The following is a 26542-nucleotide window of genomic DNA, read 5'->3' as shown; positions in this document are numbered from 1 at the left end:
AACATAAATGCACCCTCTTGCTCTCTTTGGCATGACATGGATTAGTTTACCATATGCCTCATGAAGACTTTGAGCAGCTAAACAATGACAGGCTTTCATGTGCACTGATATTGTTGTACAGAGAGCAATGCTGGCCTGTCAGGCAACACAAAAACACAGTGAGGAGTATGAGAATGGTACACACCAAGGATGCTCCCATACTGTCTGTCAGTCTGGTAAGGTAAAGAACGGTTTCATCAGGGAAAAGAGGCAAACATCTGAACTACAGTATGCTCTATACTATACGGTAGGCCGGCTATATCTCACACGCAATGTCCACATAAGAATGGTAGAATGTTGCTACTTGCTACCTGATAGCACAGCACACAGAATTGAGAATGGATTAGGTTACATGAATATCAATACTGTGCGAACAGGCCAAAGCATTCAAGAGAAATGCTTTTCAAACTAATAGAAAATTACAATATTGTATTTTTCCCCATTGCGATTGTGTTTATTTGCTTGTATACCGATTGGCGGCTTGATAAAACAGAACTCTGTGCAAGCCAGCAAATCGATTAATTGTTGATCACTTAAAATAAACGGCCAGCGGTCACTCGACTGGACCAATCTGTTAATTAATACTGCCGGTCTTCTCCCCATCATTTTACTCCAAACTAAAAGCTTTGGGGAGACCACATGCAGGTAAGAGCAGTATATACTAGCATGCTGTTAATAAGTCGGATTGGAAAAAAGTTATTATAGGCTACAGCTGCAGAACACAGACTCTGTTCCCTGTTGCGAAATGTTGATTCTTCAGCCTCCTAATTGTTGCAGCTGAGGAATGATAATGTGACAGTTTCACACACACAAGCAGCAGCGTTCACTAATTGCCAGCAATGTCATGCTGCTGTAATATTAGCAATAAGCCTCACTAAGTGTGATATATGCTACCTGTAAAAGTGTTACAGTGTAGGCTACATGGTCCTGTCTTTGTGACAGCAAATGGAAAGTGTCCATTCAATTGACGGCTACCTAATAGTAATATACCGGAAATATTACAGTAGGCCTAGGCTACTACCAGTGCAACTGCTGTTACACAAGACTTGAGTGGGAATAACAGTTTTATAATAGCATTTAGCAGTCATTTGTGAGAGAGAGATTCTGAAATCTAATGAATTGCGAGGGCCTATGGAGGGGCCAAAGGCGAGAACTTCCAGCTTTTGGACCATGCACCCGTCACCAGCCCAAAGAAAAAGAAAATAAAAAGAAGCTAGACCTCAAGACCCACAGCAGGAAAGATGCCATTTCTATTATTCATAGACAAAAATCAAGTACCGGTAATCCATAAAGTCATAAAAAGTAAAAAAGAAAAAGAAAAAAAAAGAATATATATATTCCTCACCCAGTCAGCAGGTTCTCCTTTATCCAAAAGCTCTGAAGGGATATAGAGCTAAATGCTCAGAAATGTTCCTTGACCAAACTTTTCTTCGTCCAGATCTCAACGTTTTCCGGCCCCGCTACACTATCGTTTACAAATGTCTGATTATGATTTAGTATTTGCCTTAAAAGAGTCTTTTTCACAAACCACCACCAAACACTCTTTCTGATAACTGAAATGGAACCCAGAGCCACCTCATTTCCTGTACTTTTATAGCCGTTCCTGGTACCTCACTTCCTGGAACTATTGCTCACATGCTTTATTCCCCACAGCTCCTCCTATGATCAAACTTGTCAACAGAAAATGAATGGTCATATCATATCGGGTCATATCGGTATCGGCGAATATGCCAGTCTAACCACTGATCCGTCACAGGGGTAAGGGGTTGACACTATGGCAGGTAAATAAAATGTTGGGGCATGTGGAGTTTGCTATCAAGTTTCCCAAATATATGAGTGAGGAGTCTGCTATAACACAACACGAGATATATAGCTAGATAGCTATAAACACTATTCCCAGTAGGTGGACTTCAAAATAAGATATATATTTTTTTATTATTATTGTAGGCCTATATATCATTCTCTGATATCGGTATTCGGTATCAGTTAACACAGAAATTGTGTTATCGGGATCGAATCGGAAATGAAAATTGTGTATCGGGACATCCCTAATTTTAACCAATATATTCCCTTGTTAACATCCAGTATGTTTCATTTTCTTTCAATACTCACCAGGACAGGACATGCATTTCTTCACAAATGTATGACAAAACATACAACATACAGTACTATCTCACCTTAGACTTTTTGGTCACATCGAGCTACACAATTCATAGGTTTGCAGCAATGCACCAATTATTCCAAAAGAGTTATAACCACGCAATGTGAATATCAAATAACCGAAAGAGCCGCCTCAGTGGGCATACTATGGTGTGTAATGAGACAAAACCCCAATGAGAAGTTTTCAAACTTCATTGTCTGGGAGAGCCCACTGTATGACCTTGTCTGTTTCTCCCACGTCCAACACAGCATGAGGAGGCGCTGGGAGTGAGGGGACTGTCAGAGGCCTGTCTGTCTGAGGAGTCTAAGGGGCATACGTTTTATGTTTACCAGACAGGGAGACTGCAGTGCCGGACGGCTCTGACAGGCTGGATGCTGGAAGTACTGCGACCAGACCTACAACAACCGTCTCTCTCTCTTTCTCTTGCGCGCGCCTTGCAGCATGTCGGCAGGACAGACATCTTCGTGGGTGCGACTGAAATTAATTGCCACAACACAACAGCTTCAATGTAAATTATAATACAATTGCACAGCACTTTGTATGGCAGCACGCACAGTATTTCTGCAGCAGTAAACAACTTTTCAAACAGAGAAGTTTTACTACAATGTCATGGATTTCAAGCTGAACTCATTTACTTTCTATGCACTCAGTATTGCACATCTCATTCTCATGGGTGAACATTGCAGCAACAATATGAAAGGGAAATTGGAACAAAGTCTCATTTGGATATAGGTCTATGCTGCATTACCTGCGTATAATCTCAAAATGAGTTTATTTCCGTCTAAAGGGCTCCTCGAGACTTTAACAATATTGTCTGTATAATTGCTTCATTACTTTGGGACTCTTTTTAATTGGAACTTCCAACAGTGGCATTTTTGCATAATGCCAGTCCCATGGCAGGTGGCGCAGTCCAGTGTGCAAGGAACTCCACAGCTGAGTGGCGTTGGATAGGAGGAGGTGTAAATGATCTGACAGAGGACTCAGTGGAGCTGACACCAGCCTCTGAACAAACCATCTGCTCCTTTCATCGGCAGAGCTCGAGGAAGAGGATGAGAAGAGAAGGGAGGGGGTGCAGACAGTGGTTGACAAGTTGACAAAAGCTATTTATGGTTGGATCAAAAAGGGATGCGTGGAGGAGGGACAATTCAACAGTTATCAAGCACTCGGTGGCTATGAACAACTCTACTCAGACATATACTGTATGGAACTTTAGACAGACAAAAGATAGACAAAGCTCACTAGTTGTGCTAACTTACTGCTAACACTACTGTCCAGTGTCCATGCTGTCCGAATGAAAAAAACTAAACAGAGAAACACCTCAACATTACAACAAATAGCACCATGCAATGCATTCTATTGACGGTGCTTGTGATTGTTGTAGAAGACTAATCCTATTTTAGAGCCAAATAAAAGTCGGTTCGGCTCTGTAGAGCCTACAATGTGACGTCATTTGAGGTTCGGGGGGGGGGGGGGGGGGGGGGGGGCGGGTAGCCGGGTACCGTCCTAAAGTCGGCTCTTCGGTGCTACTGAAAATTTCTGACGAGCCGAAATCATTTTGGCACTACAGCGCCAAAACAGCGGTAAAATAAGAGTATGAATCGGCCCTAACGTTCTGGTTCTTTGAAGTTCTCACTTCTCAGTGGTCCAACCAGGGACAAAAAACTGCAACTCTGTAGGCCAGCAGCCCCAAAGAACAACAAGAATACTGTACTGTACAGCAGTGGTTCTCAATCTTTTTCATGTCAAGGACCCCCAAAATGAATACTATCCCACAGACCCCCATTTGAAAATACATGCCAGGGACCCTGATAAGAGAAGGTTTTTACGAGTGGCCCTAGCACTGATTCTCTCAACCATTTTAATTTCAAGGACCCCCAGTTTGACATGCATTAGGTCTCAGACCCCCATTTGATGGCATTTACATCTCTGGAACCCACATTTATATTGTAAATTCAATGTTAATATAACCCTGAGAGTGTACAAACACTCTCAGGGTTACAGACCCATAAGGGTCCATTTGGTTCCTAGCTATCTATCATTTATCTGGGGACCCCCTGGAACTCCCTCAAGGACCCCTGGGGGTCCGCGGACTGCACTTTGAGAACCACTGCTATTCAGGTTATTTAACCACATTCACACTGTGGCCATTTGAGGTATGACATAAATGACACTCTCCTGCAGGAGACTGTATGAATGTCAAATATTGTAACGTTTCGCTTACTGTACAATGTACTAATCTATTAAATATTAAGATTAGATGCAAGATTAGATTTGGTGGCCGTGGGCTTTCTTCCGACTCATTACTAATCAACATCAGACCCTCACTATATGAAGTCTTATTTTGTTCCCAGGACACACAAACCAAAAAAAATGTAATTATCACCTGTCAATTTCTCCCCTCATATTCTCCTGGGCACTACACCCCCCCCAAAAAACAAAGAAACAGGTGGCATCCTATGATAGTGATAACAGTCCCATGGTCCTGTGAGATAGCAGTGTGACAGAACTGTTAATGTGTGTGTACACAGCAGTGACTGAATGGACAGGTAACACACTGACGTTTACTCTTTGTTTGTTATTGAGGAATACGACATGGCATCATTTGGATTAGATCATGATGAAACACATTCCCGCCCCCCCAGAGGAGACTGCTGGACATTGTAACCTTGTGTCTATAACGTGGAAAGCCTCGTTTCTATTCCAAATGAAGCAGTGAGATTTGGTCTAAACCCTCCCTGCCTACCCTAGAAATCTGTGTCTGGTTTGTGCCGCGATGTTATTGTTCAACCACACTGTAAATGCCAAACGATGGACATTGAGTATTCCAAAATATACTTGCCGGATTCAAAAGATTTCATCTATACACCAATGTTTTTGAATAGCTAGGTGGGCTCTAGACTGGATCCTCTCAATCAAAGTAAATTGAACCCAGTCTCGCTCATTGTGTGACCTCTGGTTTATTTCATTTCATCCCACTGCGGCTTCTGGAGACCCTCACCGATCAGCATTTCTATCCTCCTCTTTATCGTCCACATTTCCCTTAGAGAAGGCAGAGTTCCATAGAGGAGCAGAGGACCAATAGGGTATTGCAGAGGACCATAGAGAAGGGAATAGCAGAGGTCGAGGCAATGCATCTGATTGTTGGTGACATGTATGTCTGTATGATGTGTGTTCAGGGGTTTCCAAATATGTTACTTAAAAGAGCTATCTCTTTTTGGCGAAAGGGCCTTTCTGTGTGGAGTTTGCATGTTCTTCCCGTGTCCCCTAGGGTAGGTACCCTCACAAAAAACATGCAGTAATCCTGGTCTCTAAACTGCCTCTTCCTGGCCAGCCGGGGCGCCTGATGGAGGGGAAAGGAACTGGTTGGAATAACGTGTTCCTTCCACGCGCTACGTCCAACCAGGGAAACTCCCCCCTGTCAGGTGTAAAGGAGCAACTTGGACACTCAGGCATGAAGGAAGCATGAGTTCAAGTCCGTTGCTCTCACCAGGTTGGCGGAGGGTGTGTAGAGCCCAGGATCACATTAGATAATTGACACAGGGGTGAAAAATGGGTTACAAAATCGTGGGATAAATTTTTTTTAAAAGAAAAAGGAGCTATCTCAAGCCAGCCTTATGAAATATGATAACCTGGAGTTGTGTGTGTTTACTGTATATGCATGTACAAATAAAAGTAAGTTTGTGCTTTGTTGTTCTGTTGATTGTGGTCAGCATTGGTTACACTGAAACCACAGCCAATTATGATACAATATGACAAGATTGTCATATTGCCGTTGTCTTACCAGTGGGTAAGATGGCTGGTGACGGGTGTGACAGAATTGTTCTGGAAGCTATCAGCCCTTATTCCACGGGCTGTTCCGTTGTAACTGTGATAGTGATGCCACTTTCCATCTCCCCTCCAAGTGACGGCAATGTGCCCGTCTGGCATCGGAGAACAGCTAATTATCCAGCCTGGCGCCCAGCTTCCCGCAAAGCCTGCCGATACCTCCACAGGCAATCCAAAAAGACTAATAACAATGACAATGCGAGCAGACAATGGTTGTGATGGCAGTTTCCAGAGGGTGACATATTCCAAATAAGAAATACAGAACAATATTTGTTGCAGGTATGAAGTTGCAAATATTTGGTAGCAAGCTGAAATGACTTGTGATACAGACTATGAGTTGTTATAGAGAGGTATGTTGCCCCGGGCCCAAAAGTTGCCAAAAAAGAAAAGCATAAGAGAGTGTGTGTGTGTGTGTGTGTGTGTGTGCGCGCGTTGGCTTTAATTAAGAATAGAATTGCAATGTTCCACTTTGCTCATAACAAGGCCCTTTTAATATACTGCGCTGCTGAGACAAACACTTTCATAATAGGGATACAGAAACAGAACATACCGGTATCCTCATGGCACTTCTATCTTTGTGATTCCTTTATTTTACCCCCATCCCTACTTTCTAAAAACTTAATTGAACTAATTACTTTATACTAATTACATTATACAAGCCTGCCCTAATATGCTTCAGGAGAGAGACAGCTTGGATTAACAGTGCTACTAAGTAGCAATTACAGGCAATTAGTTCATAAATCAACATACAGTAGGCAAATTATATTTCCAAGTTAGGACCAAGCTATGTGCACACAGTGCTTAAAGGCCAAGAGTGCATGGATTCAAGCTATAACACGGATGACCAGAGACATTACAATATTATGCATGTCTAACCAAGTAACCATCCACAGTGCATTACTGCATTTCTTATTTTCTTCTTGAAGACAGGAGAGGTAGATTCTATAGAAACCAAACCCAAGTCCAGGAATGCCAATGTCATTCTGCAGGGGTTGCGTCTCTCTCACCTTCATCCCATAAAGCTTCCCCAGGTATAGCGTAACAGAACTCAAACTCAAACTTCCCTTCCCCTTCAGCTCTGCTCCGTGCTGGCACTTAGCATCCTGCAGGTGCCGTCTATGACAGGTTCACCTGCTGCGGGCTCACCTGTGTTTCTGTAACCGGCAGCGGAGAGGAAAGCCAGAGTACTGTATGCCTGAGTGACTCACAGAAACAACATGACACATGGGGCCTGCGTCACCATCAGCCACTCCGCAGTATAGCCATGCAGGTCTCTGCTCTTAGTGCATAGGAAAAAAAACTGTGTGACACAAGCATGGTGCCTGTCTGCGAATACTATAACGCTTTGATCTCTACAGTATAGGCCACTGTGGCTCTATGTTCATGTATTTGTTTGTTTGGCATCAGGGTCCTTGAATATGGATTTTATATGTAGACGTTGAAGGCCCCCCCCCCCCCGTTCCCTGAATAAGCCAACTTTCATTTCGAACCATTCTTATGCAAAGGGTTGAAGCAATCACAGACGTCATGGGTGAACAGAGGGATTCTTACATGAAATTGACATTTACAGCTCGGGCGCAGTCGATTTATGAGGCGACGCTTTCCAGGCACATCCATTCTCATGTAAAACAGGGGCCTCTTTTCTTTTCATTCTCATGGTTTATTTTTGGTTATTTAACAGTTTTGCAGAGCGTGGATTTTGATCAAACTGGGATGGGATGTTCGGAGGCGAGCACATCTGCCTCTTGCCTCGGCTTCCACATGAGGAATCGAGTGCTTCATGGGGTCCGGATGAAAATGTAGATGGACGGGATGTGATGCGTGCCAAGGGGACACTCACACAGAGAAGCCGTGTCCTTGATGCACAGCAGTGTGCCAGGCCTCTAAAGTGTGCTTAGTGTCACTAAAGGCTTTAACTTCCTCCCATCCCACCATTTGCATCGTCATCCATCCATGGGGCCACAGAGTCCCTGCTCAGCCATCACTCTCCCTTTTACTCAATATATATGGATCACAGAAAACAAGATCACAACGCAAGCTCTTTTAAGTCAAGGTACTTTCTTTTTAATCGCCTCTCACAACTTTTCTCTCTCTTGGTTTCCTTCTCCTTGGGGGCGACCCCTGACACTTTTTCAAAGTTTTCATCAATGATCTGATTGGCAGGAATCACCGGGTACAGAATGGAGCCACAGTGCCATCCTGTGGTTCTGAAGACTCATTACAGCAGCCAGAGCTAGAAAGTAATATGACTGCTGTTGAGCATATTCATTGAGAAACTCAATATCATTACTTGTACTTTTCCAAGTTATATTTCTATTCGTGGGAATTGTGAGTCTGATGACATCCGTGTTACAAATAAGCATTGTTGATATAATCAAAAACAGTTCCAAAGCCTGGCCTGACAATAGACCACCAAATGATGTAAGGACCATAAAACAAAAGTTTAATTGCGCAGTGCACTACTGCTGGGAAAGAAAAGCTACTATTTTATTTTCACATGTATATTTCTTCAGAGACCAAAGGGAAGCACGCACATCCCAACAAAAATGTATAGGTACTGAACTAAAATACTAGGTCGGGAACAGGATCGTGTCATACGTTGTGTGTTTCTGGTTTGACACAATTTCTCCCCTGAGCAAGCAATGCAGGCTCTATTAACTCAGTGGTAGGAATTTCAGCACTTGCGGAGGAGACCCATGTTCAAATAGGAAGAACAGGAAGGTTACTGAGTGCAGGTTTAACTAGAAGTTTAACTAGAATGCTCACAAACAGGTGTCTTAATATCTTGCATTGAACCTTGAAATAAAATCTATGTTGTTTATGGTAGTGATACTTAGTTTGAACTTTGAAGTTGACTGAAGCTGTTGGCTAGCTTTGATTTACCTCTATTTAACCTCTATCGGCACTGTATCAAAAACGGATTGCCTGCCCTGAACTGCAGCCCAGCCAGTGAGCCAGGAGTCGGAGCTGTTGGACCCAGGAGGACACAACATTTTATAAACCAACATTATAAATCTGTCAATGCATCTGTCAATGTGGCCATGGCGGGGGGGGGAACAAAAAATAAGATGAGATACTAGTCTATTCTATTAGGTCAATTTAGGTGGGTCACGCTGAGAGAGAGAGAGAGAGCAAGAGAGAGCGAGAGAGAGCGAGAGAGCGCGAGAGAGAGTATCCCTCCCTCCATCTCGCTCGTTCAAAAAGCCAGCCATTCCTTTACCATTCTGTTGCTACAATGATACAAAAAAATTGAAGAGTGAAAAATAATTAAGCCTATAGCATAAACCTAAGCTAAATTCCAACTGAACCAGTCAGTAGACCACACCAATATAAGTAACCTATCTATGTGAAATTTCCGACATGGAAAGCAAAAGGCAGCACCAGCAATTTTGGTGTGACACCCCAGAGAATTACATGCAGGAAAGTGAAGGCTCGTTTGAGAAATATTAAGAACAATCAAAGCATTGATGTCCATTTATTGGAAACACCCAAGTTGAGCTCTTCTATGATTAAAGCGCCAAACGGAAAGATAAGGAGGGACTTGGAAGCAAAAGGAATGCCCATAGCAGATGTACCCATCATAGGGATGGATGCAGTGGAATTAAGAGTCTGAATGAATAAGGACTAGTTGCACTGGAAAGTGTATTTGGATGGCTGGTGCAAGGAGAAGTCACCACGCTAAATATCATAACTGAAGTTGTGGACATTGAAGTGATGCACATCAGCGTCGGAGAGAACAGGCACTGTCAGATCAGTTACGCAAAGAGCTAGCCCCTCTCGGAACCCTCCATAAGAATCTCTGAAATTTGGATGTCGCTTTGTGTAGGGTCCCTGTTCATAACTATATTTTCGTATGGGAATTTTGGAACGCGGACATAAATATGCTCCGTAACATCATATCTGCGCCGTTTGACGGCCTGATATGGGCTTCTGAATCTGTGAACTATAAGTACCTATACATACCGCTGCGAATATCTCCTGTGGCGCGGAAGCCGTTAAGTATTTTTAATCTTTGTTTGACCGATTTGGTCGCTTTATTTCTTCTTGTTTGTTTACCGTTTATTGTACCGCCTCCCGGTGTGCGGTTGGCTTGTGCGGCTACGTCCCTGCCTCTGATCTGCTCTGTCATAGCTATAGCGCCACTAGCTAGCCAGATAGGCGGTACAATGAGGTGTCAATAAACAAGGAAGGAAGAGAAGAATCAAAGCGACCAAATCGGTCAAACAAAGATTAAAAAACAGCTTCCGTGCCACAGGAGATATTCGCAGCGGCATGTATAGGTACTTATACTTCACAGATTCAGAAGCCCTCACACGAAGAAAAAAAGTCGTCAAAGAGCGCAGACAGGCCGTAAACACGGTGTTTATGTTTTATTTATGTCCGCGTACCAGGTGGCAGCGTACTGCTGGAACAGGACCCCATGGTCTGTGTCGTCAAAAATGTCAGAATCTTCAGTACCATTGGGTTCTGCTTGGAGGGCTAGCAAAGAGCTAGGGATTGGGGTATATGCACGGCTTGGGATACACTGCCATGTCTTCCTTCTCAGAATGCATTTCTTTCATGTGGATTCCAAGGGATTCGATTTCCAACTGGTCTGACAGTGCCTGTTCCTCTCAGACGCTGATGTGCATCACTTCAATGTCCACAACTTCAGTCATGATATTTAGTGTGGTGACTTCTCCTTGCACCAGCCATCCAAATACACTTTCCAGTGCAACTAGTCCTTCATTCAGTCTCTCCATTTTTCCTGTGACCATTTTCCAATATTGGTCTCAGCCAATTAGGACTCCTAATTCCACTATATCAACTGAATATTCCAGCCACTGCCCACTCCCGTTCATTAAACCAGCTTCTGCTGCTTCTTTTTGATGAATTGAACAAGGTGGACCCTCTTATTGTAAACAAGTGTAATGCTATAATTGGGTCGTCCACTCACAGTTAACAGTCTTTGTATTGAGTTTGTGCTTGAAATGTATTGTAATTCTGCAAACTGTTAATAGACATTTCAATCAATCAATGCTAAATTAGCTCCTGGCTTTCAAATCCTGGAATTCTTACCCGGGGCGAGGTGGAGTGGAGGTCTCTTCCACAGCTGAGCTGGAGGAGAGAGGGGCAGATCTTCGGTCTTTGAATCACTTTGTTTTGCGCGCTTTTACTTACCACAACAAAACACAACAGGAGTCAGGACGAGGTGTTACTAGAATGTCCATGCGGTGCGACTGCATAACAGCACTGCCGCTACGGCCTGTGCGGCAGGCAGGTGATTGTAGGCTAAATTGGAACTGCTGCAACTACAACAACGAGCAATTGAGATAATATGCTATATAATATTACTGGGTAAAACTGCGTGTTTCAAAACTGTTATTGTGATCTCTATCTTCAGACAATATCTTTGTTGTTTTTACGTGGTGCAAACGAAACCACTTCCTTAAGTGAGTATGTGTGTGGCTGCCGGCTGGCTGGCTGGCTGGCATCATAGAGGGCTGGCATGTGAGTACTTTTTCCACCAATGGGGTTTGGTATCTGAAAAAAATATCGTCAGTCCTTCTGATTGGACACAAGCCAAGGACAAACCAGACCCAAGCTGATCTGATTTTAATCACTTCTTTAGTCTGCTTGAATAGACTGAGTCTAGTAGGTCATTTTCAAGAGTCTCTCAACTCAACCATTATCAGGACAGGAGTATCAAGAGATTAGTAAATTATTAGCCACAAAAAGGCCTTGACAAAAAGATTCATATTTCAATCAAATGTGATATAATGAAGTCTTACTTAATCCCAGACAGACATTATTATCTCAAGCATACGGCCACAGTTTAATAAAGCAATGATGCCTCAAGAATGAGATTGTTTTCCATCATCCATCCACATTCCATCGACTATTGTGTGAATTGTGTGTGTGTGTGTGTGTGTGTGTGTGTGTGTGTGTGTGTGTGTGTGTGTGTGTGTGTGTGTGTGTGTGTGTGTGTGTGTGTGTGTGTGTGTGTGTGTGTGTGTGTGTGTGTGTGTGAGGGTGTGTGTGTGTGTGTGTGTGTGTGTGTGTGAGAGAGAGAGAGAGAGAGAGAGAGAGAGATTTAAGAGAAAAGGTGGGCTGGACTGGAGGAATGAGTGGGACCATGAATTTGGTTGATTATATTTGGGTCAAATTTAGGATAAATGACTTTGGAAGTGATTATTGTGATTAAGAGGAAGGCAGTAGGCTAGATTCTATGTTCAAAGCTGCTAGATTAGAACATAGCTAGTTGGGTTTAGCTAAATGAAATAAAACAAAGTTAATCAATTGAATATTTCTAATAAAGAACATTTCTAGATCTAGAAATAGGGTGTTGAAATGAGATATGCATGTGTCTCAAACTAACCGTTGGTTGAATACTGGCCGAGACCACTCTACACTTTTTTGAAACTAATGGCTTATCCCTGCATCTTACAATTTTAAAATCATTCTTCAGGCAAGGATTTTGTGGCAACTGGCCACACAGAAACAACACAGATGACTGGATGGCTTTTATAAGCACTCACGACCACAGCAGGATTTCCGCCTCAGTGTATTGCATCACCACTGCTCCTTATTTACATGCGTCTTGGCCCAGTGGAATAGCATGCATGATTTATAACATTAATGAAGTAATTGCGCAAATGTTATTAAATTACTGGGATATGATAACACACAACACCCACGATGACATGTCGCTGCAAAGCATTAGGTGGCTTCCTCCCAAGTTGTGGTGTTCCTAATGAGTCCGCTTAGCGTTGCACCACATGCCATCACTTTGGATTGTCGACTCTAATTTCCCTGCTGATGCTCAACAGCCCAATAAGAAGCTAGTATCTGTATTCATCAGACTGGGATCTTTTATCTACTAGAAGACAGGATACTACTAGCATCCAGTAGAGTAGACTATCGCCCACTCAGTTTAATGAGTTGATGATAATGATGCTGACTACTAATGACCCAAATATAAAGCTTGTCGTTTATTATTTTGTCGACTATACTGTAAATTAGCAATAAATCCCTCTCACATCTGCCCTATGTGATCATATTGTGATAAGCACACATGTGGTGTTGCCGGGTTCCCTTACTTCTACAGAATGAATGTAAAGGTCAAATTAAATGCATATGTCTTGTGTATTTGTTTGGTATGCATCATTAGCTTTGCTTCAGCTCCAGTACAGCCTAATATAGAAATCTGTAAATAATGATTTCTTTCACAAAAGGTATTCTGCAGTAGATAAGAGCATAACCCTGCTCTTTGGAATCCATCTAAATAACTTTGATATTGAATGACCTCTCCACAAAGGCCACCCTTTTTTGAGGGGCGCTAGCCCTCCTATGTCCAGCTTTGAGGGTCTGTGTAAACACAAACATTGAAGACAAAAGTGTGTAAACGACAAAAAGTGAGGACGCAAATTTGTGATTGGCCAGAATGAGATGATGTATGATGTATGATTTAAGCTAATAATAGTATTCTTCTTGAAACCAATAAACGTAATTCATAAAGTAGTAAAACAAAGCAAAAACAACTAACCCTAACCCCCAAAACAATTAGGAGATAGATATAATAGTGCATTAGATACATATGCCTATTTAACATTAAATTATTAAAATTCCTCTTACAAAGAGCAGCCTCTGAAGCAATTTTTTGCCTTAATTAATCACCAGAGAATGTTCCATTCTTGGTGTATTTAATTGCCACTGGACCGCTGGAACTAGACAATAGGCAACATTAATTAATATCAGCTATCAGTGGTCAGACTTGCCCAACAACTGGGTAAACAAACCCTGTCCAAAGCCCATGCATTTTGCTGAAATTGCACAATCAAGATTTATGATCCCCCTGGTTGCAAACTGTTTAGCTAATGAAGCATAATAGATCGCCTACACAAGCCTATGAAATGCATATGCAACGCACCAACTGCTTTCACTTGATCAATGTCAAAAAGCTATTTTTTATATTTCCAGAGTGAGCTTGGGATGCTCTGTCTTTCTCTGTCCATGCGGACAGAGGATCTAAAGATAGGCCTCATCCCCTTGGGCAGCAGTCATCTGATAAAATGTCGCACTCTGTCTTGTTATTCAAATGCCATACATTTAAATCTTTGTTCCAAAAGGTCAGAACATAACTTTTTCCCAGGGCAGGCAAGTGCTAAACGACAAGGTTCCATGACTCATCAACGAGATAGCCCTTGACACTATGCAATTAGTCTCCATGGTGTGAAACCACTGGGCGTGTAAACAAAATGAATACATAAATCTTTCTGCCTCAAATTTACAAAAGAGACCTTGCTAATTAAACCATCATGGTCAATGAAAGTGCAATGAGTGTAAAATTAATTTCTTGGTGAACTTGCAATTACAGGGATTGAGTACCTACACTCCATTATAGCCTAGCTTACTTGAAAAATGGTTTTGGGTAGAATCATTATGATTTAATGCAATCCTCAGAAATTATTGGGTTTGCCTGCCTACAGAATCATCTTATAGGAATGAATTAAAAGTCATAATACTATTATACTACTTATTCTACCATTACTACTACTTCTAATAATAATAACAATTGGCCTATTATATTATTATTATTGTTATAGCTGCAAGCAGTATGATGGCTAAGCAATGCACAATGCAATATAAAATAAAATAAGCAATATGTATTATGCAATATGCTCAAAAAGCCATATAGAAAAGCAATAGACTGAACCTGAGAGAAAGAACACCATGCAATTAACAAATAGCATTGGAAACAGATGAGCAGAGTTGTGCGGGATTGTGGATATAAAAATGCATGTCTTTATTACGTTGCTTATAATAGTACATTGCCAACAAGACAAAAGCTAACACTAGTAAGCTACTAGTAACTGGGGTACAGACCATGCTATTACTACAGTATATGCTTGCCTTGACTGACCAGCAAACTGGCCTGTTGTTGTATGTATTGAGAAGAGGAAGCTGGGGGACACCAGAGCCAACAATATAGATTATCTTAAGGCTGCTATCACAGACTATATTGACACGGCGGAAAACTTGCCATTAAGTTAATGGCAGGGTGGCAAGTTGCCACCCTGCTAAATCCCCCATGTAAATTATGGCCCATAACACCTCAACAGTGCCACGCCCCAATTTGTTAATAAAAGAAAAATGGTTTACTTATGGTTTCTAGCTGATGGACCACAGGAGCAACAGATAACAACAATCAACTTACTCAACGTAATATATTTATAACTTATATTATATTATTGCGTTGTTGTGTTGGCACAGTCGATGTGGAACAAGTCCCATCAACAATTCGCTGCTTGTACCTGGATGACAAACAAACCCCTCTTCTCTTTTTATTCTCAACAATATTTGGATTCATATCAGCACCCAGGAAACTGTACAACCCAAGGTTCTACCAAAGTTCAACATCACTTTAAACCTCTCCCCGTCTGGCAATTTCACTTGGCAATTTCAACTGGGAGAGGCTATCTCCAAGAGCTCTAAATTAAATCTGATGCCTCATGGAAGCCTTGTAATTACTTGTGGTGCCAATTTGGCTCCACGGAAGCAGGAGCGCGGAGGACCAGGTGTGCGCCAGTATATCTTAGGGATGATTTCTTAATAGCTTCATAAATCTATTCATGCATCATCACAGGCATCCCAATCCCAACGCCATCATCAGCCCGGTGCCAGGCGAGACACCACAGGCCTTTCTGAGCATCTGATGCGTGACTGCATGTTAGCCCATACATTTCTTTAGTTCAACATCATTCCAGAATTACTACACTACACACACACACACGCACACACACACACACACACACACACACACACACACACACACACACACACACACACACAGGTATGACTGGCTGCAATTAGAGGTGTGATTTTGTTGTAACTGTATTCTGTAGGTACAGTAAGCTATTCCTCTGGGGTGTGAGGATAGGGGGGGGGGGTGGAGGAGTGTCCTTTCCTCACAATGGAAAGAGATAATGGTGTTCTATAAAATTGAAGTTGCAAGACAAACAAAGTTGCGTGAAAGTGCTGATGCTACTGTATATGTTCCCCCCCTCTCTCCCCTGCCTGGCCTTTCCCTGAGTCTCGTTGTCTCCGCGGGGACTCTGCAGCCGGTCTGCTCAACTGGCTACACCTCACAGCTGTGGCCGTGCAAGCTCTCAGTTAATTACAGCACCGCTGTCTGCAGGTCTGCTCAGTCAGCAGGTTCACTCAACAGTTGTTGTGAGAAGTGGGCAAATTGTCTTTAGAGGTCCCCTCATGATCTGCTCATGCTTTCACTTGTGTTACAAAAGGGCTCATGTGCTATAACACACTGCCCCCTGTCATCAGAGCCAAGCACTGATAGCGCACCAATTAGTGTATTGTGTTTTATTAGGATCATTAATTGGATGTCAGCGTTGAAACGACACTTGTTTATGTTCAGAAACTGTAATGAATTATGTAAATTAGGATGACAGTGCATTTTTCTTCTGCAGCAAACTCTCTTCAACATCATGCTCCTGTTTATTTTCAAGACTCTATATTATGTGCTCAAAACATGTTCTGTGGAAGCAAAAGAAGTCTTATATAAAAATTATGCATTGATGATTAATTATAATCTAATTAACATTTCACGTCAGTATACAGCGTGACCATAGACTACGTATACCTGTTCCAGATCTTTCTCTTCCTCCATGTTAAAGGCAAGTTCTTGTTTCTCTCGCGCTGCCTGTAACCAACACAGAGATTATTTTTACACATTATATACAGTACAATTAAAACATTCAAATCATGTCAGGGCATAAAGCCTAGGTGAAAAAGTGAAGTTTTTTTTTTGTACATCTTGTACATTATAATGTACAGAATGTGCTGTATTTATAAATAACATTTGTTTAGATACAGATTAGTATTTTGTTAGAACAGTTTGGAACATTGGAGTATTATCCAGTTTGTTCTGAAACAAACAGAAAAACATGTTTTCTTTTGTAAGCCAATTCTTACTGTCGATCAGATTATAGATCCCCTGCGGGGGTCAGAAAATTGGAGTATTATCCAGATTTCTTTTGTGGGCTAGAAAATTGGGGAAATGAGCCAATAGTTTGTTCTGAAACAAACAAAACAGAAATAAAGTGGGGGTTTTTAAAAGCCAATTCCTACTGTCGATCGTGCAGATTATACTAAGATCCCCTGACCGAACAAATGCATTTGTTTCATGTTTGTGTCTGTGTTCACATGTCAATATTCCATTGCTCATTCCCACTGCTGAGAGTACACAAGTAAAACATCATCAGGCAGTTAGAGTTATAGGTGAAAAGAAACAACATTGAACGGTGTCAGTAAGGTGAAATTCAGAATTATGGTTAGTTGTGATGTTTTCTGTTGACCCACGTTGGCCTCGATAGGTTGACAAAAGGTTGAAAGGAAGAAAGAAGGAATTTATAAGTCAGGGAATAGATATCAGTTCCCTGAATTTCTTAGTGCCTCCTTTATCTTCCCAAACATTTGACCATAGATAACTTTGCATGAGATTATTTTTTACGATAAAGAACTAAAGAGGCACTTGCCTTTTGGGAGGCTCTTCTGTCTGCAGAGCTCTGCTGGGCAAAGAGCATGGCATCATGGACAGATAGGAAGAGGTGACTCCGTGCAATGCTGCCTTCATCAAACACCCCTCCTGTCTCCAGTTCCTCATACACCTGGGCTGCAAGCAACATAGGACAAGCTCACAAGGCGTCACAATGTGTCACATTTTGAGCTTGTAGACCTGTTATTTTCAGCAAGCGCCACTGTCAATCATACAATGGAATATAAATAGTGAGACAAATCATACAAGGAGAGCTGGGACAAAACGTAACCCAGCGACCTTAAGTCTTACACTGGATTCATTGAGATTTGAGAAACATCAAAGCACAAGACTATTTACCAGGAGGTTTAAACAAAGAAAAAGAACGTAGATAAGAGGCAAAGCCATGAAACTCTAAAGGAAACAGCGGCACACAATGCTAAAACTCAAATGACCTCAACATTGAATTCAGCCTGATGACCAGCAGCACACAGGTTGTTATTTCCTGATTAAATATACACCGATCTGAACTGGTCTAATAATGAATCACTAATGACTGACTGGGTAATGAAGAAAAATAAACAAATAGATGACATATCCTACAGTTTGGTCCGTTGTGGTAACACTCTGGATTGTGTTGTGTAGTGTGAGCATGTAGACAATGAATTTCTGTTTTAGAAGTGGGAACTGTGTGGCCCATTGCATCCACAGGTTTCATCCACTGTATCGGCAACGACGCGTAAGACACCATGACAATATTGTATTCTATACTAAAGCCAATGAGTCTGAAAAGCACTTGCGTCATCTTTACCGTGTACATTAGCTAGGTAGAGTTGAATCCCCAGCATCTGATAGCTTGAGTTCATCTGCGTGGGAGACAGAAAGGCAACGTACACTGAATACATGCATACATTAGCTGTAAACTATCCAAATTTGAAGTCTTCTTCAATTTCAACTACTTCGTCATACAAGTGTGTTACGCAAAGGTAGCAAAAATAGCTGATCTAGAAGCAGCTTGTAGATCTGCTATTTTTGAAAGATTTCCAATGTGAAAGGGAAAGTTGTTAAGTGTGGTTTTGAAAAATATTTAACGATTTATTTAAAATAAATGGGTGACACGATGTGCAATGATTTATTTTCTTGATTTTCTTCTATCTATCCCCAATAAAAAACTATAAATATATTGAACGATTAAAAAAACTAAAACTAAAACATTTATTAAATAATTAATTAATAATAATGAATCATATTTATTAATAAACAATGACTTCAGCTTCTTCTTACAAGGTATTGTGATTCTGCCAGTAAAGTGACACTGCACACATAGGCTGACCTTGGTGAGCGTTTTGATGCCCATGAGGTCGATGAAGCACACGCCCGACAGGTCCAGGATCAGTGTGTGGAAGGGCATGGGCTGCGTCTCTGGTGCGACTGCAGAAGGACTGGGCAGCCCTTGGTTCGGTGCTTTCTCACTTATCTCAATGTCACTACAGCTGAAGTTGACATAACTGGTAGACTCTGGTTTGTTGGCACTACCGTCCTGCGACTCAAAGTAGTTCTGCAGCTCAAGCTGTGATGTGGTCTGGATTGGGGGGTTTTTTTTTGGGGGGAGAGGGGACAGAAACAGAAACAGTCCGAGGTTATAACCATGCGGTTCATGAATATGTAGAATATGTAGGCTATATGTATGTTAGCTGCCAGTTGCAGCTTATACTGTAGTTAATGATGAAGTTAATCCCTTCCCTTTGTACGCTATTATATTCAAAAAGGTTAATTTGGCTGCCCACCTCCTCAGACTTCACCAGGGAGCCGAGGGTCCTTCTTCTTACGGCTTTGTCCTTCTTCTCCACATCCTCTGTTCCCGGCTGTTGTTTCTTTAAGAACTTACGCCTGGCCAGGATCAGTTTGCCAGGGTCAAGTCCGGTCTATAGACACAAACATGCGTGGGTAAACACTCACACACACAATCATTCAAACATAGCTGACCTTGAGCGGAGAGCGGACGAGGTCGTAAACCCATCGTACCTTTGCAATGACCCTCCGTCGGAATATCTCAGCATTTGCAAAATAGAGGGGGGAACAGTAGTTGACTATTTTCACGCCCTTGACAGGTGTTACCTGTAAGGTAGAATAATATGATGAGTTTGCCCAATTTTAATTTCCCAATCATTATCGATTTTTCCACCCAAATCAATACTCAGGATTTTGCTGTGTACAAGAACACTCATGAATGTGAAGTTGCAATACCTTACTGTAAACCTTGGGGTTTTTGTAGATATCTGTATCAATGACTTGCACAACTTCAGAACCATTGCGACTAAAGGGAACACAATATTGTTCTAATGAGTCAGATCTCATTTTCAGGACATTGATTTATTAGCACCCCATATTTGAATTATGAAAGTCGCATACATTTAACTTACAATTGTGTTTTGAATATGACCACCAGGATGGAGAATCCCACTCCAATGGCAACCCCGAAAGGCAAACTGAGGAAGAACGTGGCCAGGAATGACACTACCCACACACACTGAGAAAGAACAATGAATGAATTGAGAAGAGAATATATAAGGTACGATGTTGCTTGTCAAAAAATAGCAAATCTACAAGCTCGCAGTGCATTATTGCGACGCATTGTGATCTTGTATATTGGCTATTCACGGCAAACAACACCATATAAATCCGGCTATATGAGAATTACGATGGTACTATTTCATTCAAGGCTTAACTCACACAGTCCAGTTTGCTTTTCTTCCACAGATAATATGGGTCAGAGAGCTGCATGAGGGTGTTCTTCAGGTTGACTGCAATCAGGGCTCCAAGCACTGACTTCAAGCAAATAAAATAATTACTGCTGGTTGATATTACCATGTCTTTATCATGCATGAGTATTTTCTTTTTCTACTCGTCTGCACTGTGCCAAGCAACTTGTTTACTGGCATGTGCATATAGTCTGCATACACTATGAATAAAATAAATGTATAATTTATTCACATAACTTTCTACATACCTTTGGCAGTGGTTTCAGGAAGGCTCCTAAGGCTAGCATGGTGACCATTACCACCAGCATCACACATAGACTGGCAAACTAGAAAAGAGGGTAGAGCAGAAGAGCACTAGTAACGCAAATCGAGCTTTGCAATATTTGTGGTGTTTCTTTGATGACGACATATACAGAATATACAGAAGCGATCTGTTTAAAAGGAGAATGCCAGGCTGTTTTGACATGTTGGTCCTTGTCACTCTGATGCTACATTCACAAAGCTATAAAACAACTAAGCGTGGCCAGTTACATTGCTGGTGAGTTGCCATTGCATTGATGCTCATTACAATCATGAATAGGCCGCAATGACACCGCAATAACAGAATTCAAATCAACTCTCATACAGTGTCACTGTCGCATCAGAACAAATGGTCCCAAGACCCTTTATGCATTGAATGCGCAGGAATGAAATCCTATCATCATAAAATGACAAAGAACCTGTGTCAAAAATGACATGTCAAAAAGGCAGTGGTAGGCCTATATGCTCACTATAAATGACACTTCCAGACATTTTGAATGGCAGAACATCACCCACCTGTGACTTTCCCCCAGCGCTGTCCACAGCCAGTGTCACTGACAGGGCACAACAAATGACATGGATCTTAAAAAAGGACCCAAGGAAGTTGCTGCAGCCAAGAGCTAACATCTCCTGTTATGGGAAAATGCATTACTGTGACAGCGTTAAATGTAAGGACCATGCAATAAAGACTTCCCAGAACCATTTGTAACACTATAAGAGAGAGTACAAAACCATTGAAGTTGCATTTGTACACTCAGAGAGTTAAATGAACAGCAGTTACCCGCTATGTTTTTCTACCTGGTTGGGATCCACATCATATCCATGCTTTGCTGCCAGTGTCCTGCCCATAGCCAGGTTAATGACATACCCGACTATAGCCAGGGAGAACGCTGTGCTCAACATGTCCTCCCACTGACTCACTGTTGGAAGTATCGGTGCTGGGAATCTGTAGGACGAAGACAGGGAAACAAATGCAGCAAAATGTGACAGTGAAAATGGGTTGTGCGATCAGTCATTTAACCTCTGAAACAATCAGTGACTTTGAGATTGTTGAGTGAGCTTTACCCCAATGGAATTTCTCCCACTACGTCCATGTGATAGATCTCTGGAAGGTCCAGGGGTCCTGAGAGTGCTGTAGCCACAACCACCTGTGCCAGAACGGGTCAAGAGAAGAACCAGCTTTCTTTTTAATAAACAGCCTTGAAGATGTACAGTTCAGAAAGCGTTCAGGGCATTGTATGAAAATGGACCCAGCAAGATACTGGAGCACAAATAGAGTGTACATTATTTATTTTCATCCCATGATTTTTGTAACCCTCACACACACATCTTCATCATAGTCAGAGCCAGACTGGTTATACAGTATTTCATAAATGGAATGACCAATCTACAACAATGGTTGCACAAAGGTTACATGATCACATGAGACAAACATAAATCCACTGTAAAATCCTGAGTATTGATTAAACTCTAAGTCCATGTGATTCCATTTGTATGCTTTCAGATAGCTGCAATTTGGAACATATTTTAATTGATAAAAACTAGAGCATTGGCCTACTCTGGGCAGTGGCACAAATGGTATGCAAAGCTGAACCATTCTGCAAAGCCGATGAGTCGCGTTGGCCAATCAGGGAAACCAATGCTTACAACACACAGACTTTTGGTGGGTCCTCCACACACCCATGGACAGATACAGTACAGATATTTGTGGTTCTTCGGTTGTCAGTGCACACCTCCATGTCACGGGGTACACACATGCCAAGTTTAAGGTCAAGTCGGTCTGTGTAATGCCCGGGATAGGGAGGGTAAAACAAAATAACTAGCACATCTGCAGAGGTTGGAGGTGGAGTTGGGTAAGAGACACATTGTTTGACATGTAGTACTGTCTGAAACTCAGTGCATCTCTCCTGGTCAAGCAGAGGTTCCGTATTGATTGAGTGGTATACGTTTGAGTGGTATAAGTTAAATGAACACTGAGGACTTTACTGTGCATATATGCTTTCAAAAAGGAAAATAGCCTAAAGGTTTGGCTACTTACAACGACGATCTCCATTGGGATGGGGAACGGGAGCTTGTGGCGGTAGCGTGCACTCAGTTCCTTCACTATGATGAGAACAATACTGCTCACCAGAGCAAACACTAAAGAGGCTATGTTGGTATCCGGCAGGCCAGAGCAGATATCTACGAGAGTCTAAGAGAGAAACAGATGATCTTAACAGCTAAAAGGATGTTTTTTATAACAAGGGATAATAGTGGTCTTATAGATCTATGTAACTGTTACCATGCTCTGCCATCATTACATACCGGTATATATGTTGTTGTTTTTTTTTTACCTGAGATGTTACTTACATATATAACGGCCAGGGGCCCACTGTAGGGTGGCACCTTAATACCAAAGATATACTTCAGCACCGAGATGAGGATCTGTAGTCCAGCAGCTGTCATGAAGCCTCGTATAAAGGATTCTGATAGATAGATGGCCACAAAGCCAAACTGCAACATGCCCAGCCCCATCTATGAACATATCATGTCAGTGACTTCAACAGTTTTCCTTCTCTGCAATTTGTATGTGAATTATCATTTCTCAAATTTACCAAATTCACCCCTCCCCCCAACAGGATGGCGTTTCCCACCGTCTGAGTGTGACGTAAGATCAAAATGGCCGCAGTGTGAATATGGTGAAAACCCTAGTTGACCGGGTTCCCCTAGGGCTCTACGACGTCCACAAGTATTTCTCTCCACATAAACCTCTTTGCTGAAAATAGCCTACAAGTGTGAGTGAGGAATAGGAATGCTATGGCTCAAGTGCTTAAATAGGACAAATCTAAAAGGGTGCAATAAGTACCTGTATGATTGCAGTGAGGCAGGCCAAGGTTCCTGATATGCCTAGTCGAACCTCATTCATCCTGTCTGTGTCAACTACTGTAGCGTTGAGAGTGGTGTTGAAGTGACTGAAGTCAGACTCGGGGGCCAGCCTGAGACACACCATTCCCACCATGATGCTGAGAACAGCAAACGTACCTGGACACAGAACGGTCAACAAGGGTGTATGCAGCATGGCATCAGCATTGTGTGGGTCTGGCAACTAATCTTTGTCATCATATGAAATGAGAGTGTGGATGAAAATCTTCTTGCTTTTACCTGGGACCATCTGGTGAGCAGTGCCCATGAAGAAATAAGGGATGAGGGGGAAAAATGAGGAGTAAAGCCCATTGACGGGAGGCAGGTTCGCCAGCAGGGCAAATGCCATACCTGGGGAGGAACCCCAAAAACAAATTCAGTCAAATTATGTCATGATAAAAGACAAAACAAAGTCAAGCTGTGCTGCATCAGCAGTGAGTATGCTGTAGGAAGAGGACCACAGAACCATCAGAGATTTAAAAAAAAACTGATTGACAGACCTTGGGGCACCTGAATGGTGCCTGCACTGACCCCACTGATGGTATCACACAATAGGTTTTCCTTCACTTTGTACTTGGGCAGCCAGCTCAGCACAGGCAGGTGCCTGGATAACAAGGCCTTAAGTCTAGGCCCAGAGCATCTGACAGGAAGAAACAGTTAGCGCTTTAGTGTGAAGTGACCAAACAAAGAAGGAATCATTAAGCCTGCTTTATACTTTATCATATATGACAGCTCAGTGCTTAAATTGAAAGTGTTTAAATTAAGCAATTTAGAAGATTTGATTGCAGGTATTCGAAAGACTCCAAACCACATTTCCAAACTTTGATTTGAATCCTCAGTTTTACACAGTTTGTCATTGGAGCCTTCAGCAGTTGGTGAATTAATACAATGGAAAAAACACTGAAATAATATAACATGCTTTTTAAATTCACACCGCGGATAGGAAGTAGCCTTGGGAACCCAAGCCATATAGCCCATAGCAGGCCAGCTGGCCAGGAGCTCATCTCCTGTTTCCGTAGCGTGAGGCTGCATGCAGCGCATAGACAGGAACTTACAGGAACTTATCCCCAATCCAACCCTTGATGCTGAGTGCCAAGCAGGGAGGGATTCGGAAACATCTTTAGTCTTTGGTATATAATTCGGCCAAGGCTCCTACTCTCAGGGCAGACACTCTAACCACAAAGCCGCACTGAGTTGGCAATAGAACAGATAGACTGAATTGATGTACCTGAAGAGCTTCTTCACTTTCTCACCAATAGGAAACTCTCTGTTCTTCTTTTCAAAGTCTTTATCAAAATCGTGGACATTATAAGCAGGTCTATCAATGACATAGCGTGGGCGGTCCTGATGCATGGTTGCGCCTTTCAGGAATCAGGAAACATTCAGCCAACTGAAATGATGAATGCTCAATGAAGACAGCTTAAGGTTAACACAGTTACTGTATGTACATATAGGCCTATAACCCAAAAAGTATAGTATGAGCAAAAATAAAGTACAGCTTATTTAGACGTCCGGTTCTCATGGATAAGGCTAACTAAATACATACAAAATCTCTGTTATGACAAATAGATTTTACATGCTGTATTGTGGTGAAAGTGCCATTACATTACAAGATACAGATACATAAGGTAAGGTCGGGTAAGGTAAGGTGACAGTCATAGCTCTGGTATAATGCCTGCGAGTTCCTAATCTAACCTTGAAAGTGTTGGTAACAGGTCAGTGGAGTAGACTACTTGTAAGTACCAGGTAAACAATGGTCCATTCATAAGTTCATACTTTCTCTGAATAATATTGATAATTTAGATACTGTACATCTAAATAGTATTACTGCTGGTGTACTCCAACGCAATACGACAATGGGTCAATGGTATTGTGCTACAATAGGACTTATTCACGTATGGTTAGACTGTTAGAAGAGTCTAGGCAAGGTTAAATACATACATTGGGCTTTGTAATAAATTATCAGCTTTAATAATAATTTACAATAAATAATGCGCTAGCATTCTTCTCACAAATATTGATTTGGACATTTCAGCTGAAAACTATGTAATATCTAAGCTCAGTAATGTCATAAATAAGTAAAATTTGTTTCCTGTATTAACAAGTGATTATAATTGTTGTTCCATTAATGGCAGTTGTGACAGTGTGGAAAATAAATAGTACAATACCTTACAATTGGAGCAAAGATTTGGGTTCAGTGCTGATTACTGGCACTGTCCACTTCTTGAATGAAGTTGAAGTTATACCTCGCAACTCTCTGGGTGGAGCTTAAGATAAACTTGTTCACAACTAGCCAGTAAATTTCAGGGTTAATATAACTCTGAGTGTAAAAGGACCCATAAGGAGCCATTTGGTTGATTTGTAGTTTGTTACAAATGTATACATAGACACTGCGTACACCTTGCATTGAGCAGCCGATTGGTGAGGGTGCTACTCTTTCAGTGGTGCTGAACCTTTTCAGCTGAGACCCAAGTCACCCAAAAGATTATTTTGTTGCAACAAAAATCCATTATGAATTAATACCGTAAGCCGATTTGAAAATAGTCAATCTACAAGCTCACATTGAGACGTTTTTTTATTTTTGGAATTCTTAAAAATTGATTTGATTTTATTGTGAAAAATGTTTTAAATATAGGATGCAGAAAATGTACTAAATGGGTCCATGGCACAGCTGATTGGCAATGGTACTAATCTGTACAAACTATGAAAAACGTCCACGATAATTTTATTTAATGTGTTTTAATATTTTTCGATCTCTTTACAGCCTTCTCATTTATGTTATTAAAACAAAAACACACCTTTATGCAACATTTCATGATAAAAGGTAGACATTAAGATCGGAACTAAACAATGACATTCAAAAGATTAATCCTGTAACAGACACAAAACCCTATCAGATTTATAAACAAAACAAAAATGGCATACTATATCGTGCTTATCAATGTTCATTAACGTGAAATAGACATATGAAGAACATTAAATATTTCAGGACATATGTTTGTGGAAAAAAATGGCAGCAAT

General features: G+C 41.6%; 1 protein-coding gene across 1 annotated transcript; it reads right to left on the bottom strand.

The window, feature by feature from the left end:
• Positions 1-7097: 7097 nt before the first annotated feature.
• Positions 7098-24874, bottom strand: LOC310861450 (solute carrier family 26 member 9-like; the record flags this gene model as incomplete). The annotated part of the gene is made up of 20 exons (XM_083768882.1): positions 7098-7220; positions 16665-16720; positions 17556-17696; positions 18370-18424; positions 18892-19140; positions 19346-19483; positions 19584-19676; positions 19806-19875; positions 19982-20088; positions 20292-20387; positions 20569-20646; positions 21137-21250; positions 21419-21566; positions 21686-21768; positions 22659-22811; positions 22970-23134; positions 23466-23641; positions 23762-23872; positions 24022-24161; positions 24750-24874. The coding sequence occupies 20 exons, from the start codon at positions 24872-24874 to the stop codon at positions 7098-7100; spliced, it is 2421 nt and encodes an 806-aa protein (XP_083625008.1).
• Between the last annotated feature and the right edge of the window lie 1668 nt (positions 24875-26542).

Source organism: Protomyctophum parallelum (assembly GCF_964188405.1).
Source record: "Protomyctophum parallelum genome assembly, chromosome: 7".
Taxonomy (NCBI): Eukaryota; Metazoa; Chordata; class Actinopteri; order Myctophiformes; family Myctophidae; genus Protomyctophum; species Protomyctophum parallelum.
The sequence above is the reverse complement of the archived record's forward strand: the minus strand, read 5'-3'. Positions and strand labels throughout refer to the sequence as shown.